Below are 11,324 nucleotides of genomic sequence, written 5' to 3'. Positions count from 1 at the left end.
TGTTGTGTACTGTTCTGGGCTCATTAGTATTGCTACTTGCATGGAAAAGTTTTGCCAAGTGGCAGCTTTCTTAATCCATTTTCAGCAATTTCCAGCCATTTAATTAATTTTCAGAATTAGTTAATTCTGAAAATTAATTCAGCCCTTAATCCATACCCAAAAATTTGACCTTGCCCATCCAAAAATTAATTGGCTAGGCCATTTGCAACCCAAAGGGGTCCCATGCATTAATTGACCCTTGGACAAGCATTAATCCATTAATTAATGCCTAGTCCCTAGTGTCACCACTGACACTTAATGGCCGATTAATGGTCCTAGGGGCAAATTGACACCAAAATTCACCTAGAATGTAACAAGTGTAACTTGTTACAACTTTTGCCTTTGATACCCATCTTTTTCACAGGGTCCTTCGGCCTTCAAGTGTGAAAAAGTAGCTTGCACCTCACATGTGCATCTTTTAATTGCACATTTGATTAATCCTTTAACCAAATGTCAATTAAACATAAGCAAAGCATCAAATTTTCACGTCCTCGTGACAGACCACCCCTTGAAATCCTTGCAATCGTCCTCAATTGCACTATAATGTGTCAAAGTAAACAATATTGCACTGGAATTTTCACAAGGCATCATAGTCAACACAACATTGGCCACTGTTGGCCAACTATCTCATATGCCCACCATTTTCTGAAAATTTCCAGGCAGCATAAACATAGCATAAAGCTCAACAATAGTCCAGAAATGTTGCCAAAAACTCATTGGATGCATCCCAAACTCTTGTTTCTCAACAGTGCTGACTACACAACCATAGTAAAGCATAAACCGAGCCAAAACCATGGTTAAATTGTCAATGGCATTCAATACACATGCTGCTGTCCATAGAACCAGCTGAATACCACTGAAACTAATGATCATACATTGAAAACCAGCACTCGGTAATTTAGTCTCTCATGATCATAACTTGATGCAAATGTACAGTTTCAGAGCTGCAGTGAAAACCACACCCATTTGCATACATACTACAGTGACTAGTACACTGAATAGTGACCTCATGGCAAAAGTACTATGAGCACAGTACCTTGGATGCATACTGAATATATCCGAGATCCACTATACACGAGAGCAGTCCATTCCTGGAGGGGTGGAAGTGCTACCTCCCCCTTGAGTATCAGGTGGTACTCTGGACCCTTGCCTTGCTGAACCTGAAAGAGCCCGATCCAAAGTCCGCTCTAACTGAAAGGCATCAAGGTAAAGCTGCAACAACTGAGGATGGTCTGCCAAGTCATCCTCTTCCATCCATTTAGCATCCATTGGTAAACAGTTGTGAAACTTCACCCAATAGCTTATGGAAGCTTTACCTTTGACCTTTTCTCTTTATGTGCTAAATACCAATTTCTCATTCAGCTCCTCTACATTGGACTGAATTTCAGCAAATACATCCTTAGGCACATCAGCATAAAAAGGCCTCAACAAGCTCACATGAAAGGCATAGTGTATCCGCTAGTGTAGAGGCAATTTCCATGATAGCTAGTATTAAACGGAGCATTTGCATGACCAGCACTTATTCCTTGAGCCTCAAAAGCACAACAGGGTACCAATGCTTGCCCATATGCGTGATTTTGCACACCAGGCATCATACCGATGCCACCATATATCAGATTATGCATTCTATGAGCCATACCTGAGTACATTGGTTTATGCAAGCCATGCATTGGTTGCTGAAAATTATGGGGAGGTGTGCCATACATTCCCACATTCGGGCGCTCACCCACCATAGCATGAAAAATTGTGCTACCACCAAACTAAGCTAGCTGCCCCAAATTCTCATACAAACCTTGCTATCCAAAAACCAAAGGATTAGCATTTACATCATGAACTTGCATTTGCATTTCTTGCCCAACTAGCACCAACTGCTTTGGACCATGAGCATCTTGAGAAGGCTTTGGCTTGTTCTTCAGTGCATCTTGCTGTCTCGAAGTTCTACAAAAGGATTTTCTCTTCTTCTCCTTGTTGTCCTTCGTAGGAGTGTTCAAAAACCGAGTAAACTAAGGATCTTTTGCCAATTCAGCAAAGATATTGGCTGCTGCCCTCATTCGATTCTTGAATGCATCATTAAATTCTATTTCCCCTTGCTAATCATCATAATCTTTCTACATTGAGGGTCCAACATCTTGGCCTTCAACCACATTTTCAGCATGTTGTCCATGATTCATGCCTTGTCCAAGATCAGGCATTGCATTTCCTTCTTCCCCATGTGAATGTGCATCATGAAAGGCATCATTACTGCTTGATTGCATCCCACTGTATGAAGACATCTTGCTGTAATTTCTCAGCTGAGCACAAAGATCAACACTAGCACAAAGTTTGCCTTGCAATCTAAACACTTTACCAAAACATTCTTGGACAGTAGACTCCCTGTTGGCTCCAAAACTGGCGCCCCTTGCGGTATTTCTTTAACTTTCATTCAATTGGAAGGAGTACAATTCGATCTCCTCCTGCTAACCAATTACTTTTGCTGTCATAAATGACCAGCAAGCCTTTTGGGTCATTTGCCCCTTGATTCACCCAGGACTTCTTCTCCAATTTGACCCTTGGCTGGCCAAATGCTGCCCCAAATCAATTTGGGATGGGTTGGCTCCTGAAATCCCTTGATAATCTTCAATTATCAGCTGCTGATTTCAGTTCCTTGAGCTTTCAATCTCTGGCATGGATCCCAAGGTGGTTGCTAAACCCTAAATTCTGCTGTAAATTAGGGTTTACTGCAGAAATTATAGATCAGCCCACCAAAAATGGCTGAGATCTCCTCCGAATGGCTAAGAATTGTTGAGAATGGCTGAGCATAGGTCAACCAAATTGCTCCAAAAGATGTGTATTGTTCTGTCTCCTGACATGTTTCCAATGGACTTCATTTGCAATGGAAGGCACCACTGAGGAGGTCCATATTGTTGGCATGGATAGAAGGATAGAGGTTTGTCCAAATCTTGTGATGGAGAGGCTTACCTTTCAAACCACTATAGAGAGACACACAATAGTGACGGAAAGCGATGAGGGGAGAGCCGAAGATATGGCATGACATCCCACTGAAATGCGTATTATGGAGCACCAAGATGGTAAGCTTGCTTGTGGAGAAAAACTCATGGTGTGAAACTATTTAAGCCTTCTTCAAGTAATAATAACAATGTTTTGTATTGTGCGGAGAGTGAAAGAACTAAAGGTCTTGGATCTACAGTGACAACAGACATGGCATACACGAATAGAGATAAAGAAATGATGCTCATGAATTTCACATGCTATGATTCAGCCCTATTTAGTCTTTCCCCCACTTGCATGGGAAAGTTTTGCCAAGTGGCAGCTTTCTTAATCCATTTTCACCAATTAATTCTGAAAATTAATTCAGCCCTTAGTCCATACCCAGAAAATTGACCTTGCCCATCCAAAAATTAATTGGCTAGGCCATTTGCAACCCCAAGTGGTCCCATGTATTAATTGACCCTTGGACAAGCATTAATCCATTAATTAATGCCTAGTCCCTAGTGTCACCCACTGACACTTAATGGCCGATTAATGGTCCTAGGGGCAAATTGACGCCAAAATTCACCTAGAATCTAACAAGTGTAACTTGTTACAACTTTTGCCTTTGATACCCATCTTTTTCACAGGGTCCTTCGGCCTTCAACTGTAAAAAAGTAGCTTGCACCTCACATGTGCATCTTTAATTGCACATTTGATTAATCCTTTAATCAAATGTCAATTAAACATAAGCAAAGCATCAAATTTTCACATCCTCGTGACACGGAGTCTTCTTACTTTATTTTGTGCGCACGCATGCAGTCCTACCAAGAATAAACAGCTGTGATTTTTAGCATTCCCATGAGAGAGCATTTTGTCTGCTCGCTTATAAGTTTTTGCCTGCAGTTACTCATTTTTCGAGTAGGATTTTCCCCCAGAGGAAGTACTGTAAGTTGTCAACTGCACCCGATCCCTATTCCAGGATGATTCTCTCCCAAGCAAGTTAATTTAACCATAGTGGAACACTATTTACCATTAGTGTTTACCCTGGAAAGAATATAATGACTGCACATCTGGGGCAATAGCACAAGCACCTTCTGCCTTGTTTTTCAATTTTGCCATTTTTGTGAGCGTCCTTTGAGATTCATCATGGAGAGGAATCATGAAAATATAATTTATGCATAAGTAATGGTTAGTCTTAACAACAATAATCTATCAGCCATACATTTGAATCTTGATTAATATATTTGACAGAAGTAACGATTAGTCTTAACAACAATAATTTATCAGCCATACATTTGAATCTTGATTAATACATTTGACACATTGCAGGTCCAAGTTTCAAGCCTTGCAAGCCATGTACAGGAAAGCATAGTTGATCAATCTCCGTATCTGATTATTTCTAAGGATGGGGTGCTTGCTACTGAGGAAGTATCACGAAAAGACACTGGAAAATCTAATGTACTTGTCTCTGAGGATCTGGATGAAGATATGGGAGTCCCATCAGCACGTGGACAAGAAAAACTGCCAATTTCTAATAGCTCTTTGGCACAAAACTCTCCACATTTGACATCAGAAACTTTTAAGAGCAGTGATCCCTCCGTTTACTTTAAGGATCCAAATGACTTGAGGGTGCGAAGTTTTACATCAATCAAGACATCACCAGATGCAGAATCTAAATCCTCATCATCTGCAGGCTCAGATGTGGTACTCGAACCTTGCCATCAGACATTGAGGCCATCCATACATGATCGTTTGGAATCAACTGTATCTCAACTCCTAGAACAGGTGTGGCTGGGGGGGTGTTATTTTATATTTAACTCGTGGCAAAAACTGCTCTTATTTATATAAGGTTCATTTGTGGCAGGTTGAAACCCTGAAGCACATGCTACAGAGGGAAAAACATGCATCTACTCATGCGATTGGTATTCATAGGAATGCTCAGAACACTAATGATTACCATGACTGGCCTTTGGTTGGTGAAGTTCCTCTCAGCCGCAGGCTTGACAATGAGGGTGTTGAGTCTGAGAGTCCACATGAACAAGAAAGAAACCCGTGTCAAAATACCTCACCTAAATACTGTACCGACCAGTATACTAGAAATTATGAACCTACTGTGGTGAAGAATGTCAATACAATCAAGGCTCAGAACAGGCACACTCTCAAGCTTCTTGCCTATGTAGCCATTGTAACTACTTGGCCGCTTGTGGGCTCTGCTTTGTTTCTGTATGGTAGAAAGCAATTTAAAAATGTAGCTATGAAATACTGGCGTAAGTAATCTCAGGCTGATTTTCTGCTGGAACAAGCTTCTGTGCTGTGACTCAGACTGCAGGGTTAGGTAATGCAACCCTTAAATAAAATTATGTAGAACTGTAGAAAGTGGCAGCTTGGCTCCAAGGCAAACTGTTCAATTGTCAGGAGTCTTGGGAAAAAGTGCCCAAAGTCAGCAAAGCACATGAACATACTGTGAGGTCTCCCCAGATTGATTTAGTGTATTAAAAAGGATTGTAGCTGTGTTAGTGCTGCGATGTGTACAGTTAATTTTCTTTACTCTGCACTGTGATTATTGACTTCTGTGATGTTGTCACAGAGATGATCCAGCTCAGTTTTATGATTTAATCAACTGTACAACCACATGGACTAGCCACATTGCACAGAATGGTTGGAGGCCAACTCTGCTGCTGCCCTCAAACTCCATTGTAAATAAGAACATCAAAACTTGCCAAGGCTATTCTATCCTCTTTTGGGTTGTTGGTTTTAATAGAAGTTGTGCAAGAAATGTTTTGTTTTCCACTTTGGAGGTTTAAATCCTCTTTTGGGTTGTTGGTTTTAATAGAAGTTGTTGTGCAAGAAATGTTTTGTTTTCCACTTTGGAGGTTTAAATGGTTTACACAAATTAGCTGAAATAGGTTGCTCTAAAGGGGATTTATTAACAGAATTTTCTTATGTATAAAAAGAAAGGAACATTTGGTGTAAGCTGGGAAAAAGCATAGGTTCTTCCAAGAAGTCTTGACAATCTTCTACAAAGATAGGCATGCCTATTGCATAGGCTACATAAGTACCATAAAATTAAGAGAGCATAAGGAATTATTTTCTTTTTCGGATTAGCTGTCTATGTTAGTAACTTGTTGATAAGTTCAAATATGCTCGAATGCCATGCACTTTCTAGCAAAGTGTTTGGGTGTTACAAAAGTTTAACAGTTATAGTAGAATGTGAGTGTGTGTCAACTTAAGAGGAAAAAAATTTCTGAAATCATGTGCACACCTGCACATGAACACAAAACAAGAGTATATTTAGCCCAAACATAAAAGAGCATCCAATAGTTTTCAACTAGTTCAAGGTTCTGTAAGGCAATATGTGTGAAGTTCTTAATGAATAGCATTTAGTTTTGATAGTGTACATTGTGTACGCATGCATGCTTGCATGTTGGGGTGTATACATGTGCCTACACAAATGTAGAGACATGGCTTTGCAAGGTGGTTTGTCTTTAGCCTACTTTGCATGGGTTCTTGTAGACTTACATGCATATGTGAGCCTCCTAGATGATGTTGACTTTGACCATAGTTTTTCATAACTATATGCACACGAGACATGACATGAGCGATATCCACAAATAAAAGACTCAACATTACACTCGCCTCCCAACATAGGGCCAGCATAGGGCCAAATGGGCTTACCCTCTACAGTGGGACCTGTCGACACTCCACCAAGTTGCAACCGTATCCCAAGGGTTGGCATCTCATATTGCCAACCCACACCATCTTGGTATATGGATGCATCAACCAATGGACCTAGAGTTCAAGTGGGGATCACTCAACATAGATGCTTAATTAGTTAGGCCCTTCATGAGGGGAAGCTTCAATGGATACTCCGTATTCATAGGGTTTTTGATTTACACCCTACAAGGATCTTGCTTGTAGACCAATGCTTAAGAGAGGGCCCATTGATTATGGGGTCAAGAGGGAAGTGTTAGGGAATTAGGCTCCCAAGGCCCTTTGCAAAAGAGGCATGAAGCACCATCCTCCCTTTGGCCACGATAATACAATGAATATTATTGGGGATTTTGGTGGGATGTATAAGCCAACATAGGTTGTGATTATTATTGCACACTACTTTAGCTTGTGAATATGCATCCAAAGTAGTGTGCAAAAGCTGGTGTTGGAATCAACACTAGTCTTGTAGTAGAAAAGCCACTTTTGTGCCTATTTGGAAACTTTACCAAAAACCAATTTTTCTTTAACAAACTAAATTTAGGAGAAATTGTTTGCATGAAAAGATGAAGTCCAAGATAAATCATTAAAAAGAAAACAAGGGGGAAAAATAAGTTATAGAGCATATATTTTCATAGTTGCCTTCGAAACCACTTTCAAATGTGGAAAAAATTTAATGCTTTGAATCAAAATTATATCAAAGGTTTTTCAATTACTCTCAATAAGAATACACTGCTTTTTCAATAGCTCTAAATAGCATCGTTGAGTGCTACATTGCTCAACTTTTATACACTTTCAAAAATCTACATATAGTGAAATTTCATTCAAAACTTATTCCAAACCTTTGGTTCTACCATCTAACAACATTCGTAAAGTCCCATCAAGTTCTAATATCATGTATAGATGTGTTATCATGGATATAGTAAAAATAGGTCTTGAGTCATAAAAGTGGTTGCAAACTATGAGACTAGTATTATTGACTTGAAGTTAGGAAATATCACATTGATTGTTTTAAAAGAGCTTAAACACATGATGATAGAGATTGAATGGACAAAGGCTTACAATCTGACATACATAGCATTTGAGATTGATGCCACTAATGGTAATGGCCATCTCTTATTTTTCATTGATGGAAATAGCCATCTTGTATTTCCTCATACTTCCAAGAGATAAGGTTTAAGGATACATAAGAAACCTATTTGGAGACAACTTACCTCTATATTGTAGCCCTTTAACACACCCCTTGAAGAGAGCCTTCAGTATCAATGTCATGTCTATGCATGGTGAGTATCCAATTAGTTTAATTAATGTCACTAAATGAATATGCTCATTAATCACATAGTCACTACCATGTTTGGTTCAACCATTACTACAATGCATGTTTATCACAAATTTTCTAGGAATGTGTACATCTCTTTTACCACTCCTTTGAATAATGAAATATTTTATTTTTGTTTAGATAATGGTTGAGAAGTATTATGTGCCTGATTCTCAACACATCTTTTGCGAGAAATATCTTCTATCTTTACCGTATATACAACGTGTCATGCTCAACATGCTTAGGTCTTTGCACAGACTAGTTTCTAGGATAACTCTTTACATGGATATATACTCCTACACACACGAGTTGAAGACTCAATTTTCAATCATGCAAAAGAACTAATAATTCATCCACACTTCATCATTCTCCAACACCCTTCATTGTTTTCCAAAACTTTTCTAGGTAAATAGTAAATCCATAGTAATGGCTTGCACATATTGGTATAATGTGCATCCTACATCAATGTGCAAAGAAACTCAATAAAATAAATCAATTAATAAAAAGTAATGCCAAAAATTAGTATTATATGAATAATAATTATAATAATAGATAGTAATGATTAATAAACTATTAATCATTATTAAATAAAATTTAGTGGTACCAAATAGCAAATTTTATTATTTTATTCGACTTTAAGGTTGTTGCAATCAACATTACATGATTGATTGAGTTTCTCATAAAAAGAATGAGTCATTTTTTAGGTGAATGTTGGATACATTGGCATGGTTGGCTGTATTACTTACTTTATCAAAATAATGATTTCATTGGGTGTTGTGTTTGTGATAATGAGAATCTTAGTGTACTCAACAACCTAGTGAAACATGACCTATAAAAGTTAGTAGGAATAACACATAAATGGGACACTGGGGTAAAATCATGCATTCTATTAAGGGATCTTGTCAACGCTCAATAGTACACATAGAAAAGCAACTAGGATATAGGAGTTGCCCCACTTGCAAGTTTCTTGTTGTACTTTGATTGATAGCATGCCATCACCCTTGCTTTTTTCTCTCATCATCGATGCTTTTTTCTCTCTTAGAGAAATCACAACAATATCTTACATGCTTATGTCTTCTTCTTACTCAAGCACACAATTCTTTATAGTTTGACCTCCTATAAGCTTCATGCCTGTGTAATTTTTTTGTTTTCACCAAATGATACATCTTCTAGTCAAAGGAATAAAGAGAATCAAAGTTGCTAACATAAAATTACCATAAAATTTGTAATCAAGTTTCATTTGGAAGCAAAGAAGCATGAGCATGTGATATCCATAAGGTAGGCATTTTCACATTTATGGAGCTCATTAATTTAGACCTTTAAGCTAATGGTTAACATGTATATGGTAGACTTAATGTTAGTTACTTTTGGACTACACCATTGTGTGCGTGCCCGCCCACACACACACACACACTCTCTCTCTCTCTCTCTCTCTCTCTCTCTCTCTCTCTCTCTCTCTCTCTCTCTCTCTCTCTCTCTCTCTCTCTCTCTCTCTCTCTCTCTCTCTCTCTCTCTCTCTCTCTCTCTCTCTCTCTCTCTCTCTCTCTCTCTCTCTCTCTCTCTCTCTACACACACACACACACAAAAAGCATAATTAGAAAAATTGGCTTACTTGCATGAAAATTCCCTTGTTTATGGTGATATGGCCCATTGGTTGTGTGGCTAATTACATGATAACCATCCAGTTAAATCATGGGCGAGGATTTAGGCTAACCTTTTTGTTATATAAAGATTGATTTGCAATATTGTTTCATTAAGATTGCTTTCATAAAAGAGGGGCATGCTTACTTAGGGTTCTTCATCTTTTCTCTTATAACATTTTGTAAATAATTCACCCAAAGTGTGGACATGCACTTTTTGAAACTGGGTGTAGACATGAGCACAATACCTTTACACTCCAAAAGGACACCCTTTGCAAAAAAGTTATAGTAAATATAATGTTTTTTGATTGGCTATACATGTGAAAAGCGCACCCTTGTCTATCACATTCATGTCCTCTCTAGTATGTAAAGGAGATCAAATGCCTAACCCCTAGATAAGTACTTCAATTGCCAATAGCTATGGCTACCACAAATCAACAAACGATCTCCCTGGCAATCAATGATGCAAATGGCTTGATCTACTACACAAGTTGGAAAATGTATTCTCCCTCTAACCTATCCTTTTTTGGCTATCTAGTTATTGTCGCACCTCTAATCTTCTGACACAAATCAGTAGGGCTCTAGCCCCACAATGTTGGTTGTTTATTCTAAAATGATGGACTTAATTGAAATTGATTTTATTGAGAACTTGTATGCACTCATAGCAAGCCTCAAATTTGAGGGTTGCCCAACTTGTCATTAGGAAGGACTTTCAATGACTCTTTTTCTCTTTAAAGAGATAAGGTCCAATAACTATTTTCTTGAATTTACTACTACTCATTTGAAGGGTAATATGTTTATAGCCCTTCTCTAAAAGTGTAAAACCCCCTTTGAAGAGTGTTGTAACTTCAAATTTTACATATGGCTTGTGCAATACTAATCTCTTTTTATAAGTTTGATTTCTAGAAGATAATGGTCATCAGCTCTTGAGTCCTTTTTTATCATCGATATTCCTTTTACACACACACACACACAAAGTTTAATAATATTGCTAGGCCTACCCATATGTAGTCTCAAGGTTGATGAGCCACATTGATGGCCCCTGATTATGTTTTCTTTGAAAAATGAAAAAGAAAAAGGAAATTGGAAGAAAATATGTAGGGCTCATAATTCTTTTTTGAGCCAATCAATCATCATAATTAGGTTGGTAATCTAATCTTGATTATGCATATTATTATCTACCCAAGCATCATTGACCTTGACCATGTTTTCTTGATAAAGAGAAAAGGGACAAAGAAAGAAAGAAAATAGAAAAAAGGATATGCAGGACTTGTAACACAATAAATCATAAGATGCTTCAAAAGAAACTTTCATTACTATCATGATAAGACCCTTTCATGTCCTCAATAACAAGCAATCTAAAGGTTGCAACCATGGAATAATGGACGGTTGCGCCTTAATTTCTTAAAATACTATTTTTGCTTTGATTATTTGTAAATATGATGGTGGGCACCTGTATGCAAAAGCATGTACATGGGCTTGTGAAAAAATTACGAGAAAGCTTATAAGTTATGCATCGATCGTTGCCTATGTTGTATTCATACCATTCAATCTATGATGAATTATGATGAGTAGTTTACTTATGGTAGGAGGTCCAAACCAAATAATTAATGGGCCACAATAAGCCATGATGAATCCCATTCCAGCAA

At 38.0% G+C, this 11,324-nt stretch overlaps 1 protein-coding gene across 1 annotated transcript; it reads left to right on the top strand.

The window, feature by feature from the left end:
- Positions 1-4,321: 4,321 nt before the first annotated feature.
- LOC148020200 (uncharacterized) lies at positions 4,322-5,789 on the top strand. The gene is made up of 2 exons (XM_087700510.1): positions 4,322-4,794; positions 4,874-5,789. The coding sequence occupies exons 1-2, from the start codon at positions 4,498-4,500 to the stop codon at positions 5,282-5,284; spliced, it is 708 nt and encodes a 235-aa protein (XP_087556636.1). The 5' UTR covers positions 4,322-4,497; the 3' UTR covers positions 5,285-5,789.
- The last annotated feature ends 5,535 nt before the right edge of the window (positions 5,790-11,324 follow it).

Source organism: Lygodium microphyllum, chromosome 19 (assembly GCF_053477565.2).
Source record: "Lygodium microphyllum isolate KBCC chromosome 19, Lygodium_microphyllum_v1.1.10, whole genome shotgun sequence".
Taxonomy (NCBI): Eukaryota; Viridiplantae; Streptophyta; class Polypodiopsida; order Schizaeales; family Lygodiaceae; genus Lygodium; species Lygodium microphyllum.
The sequence above is the reverse complement of the archived record's forward strand: the minus strand, read 5'-3'. Positions and strand labels throughout refer to the sequence as shown.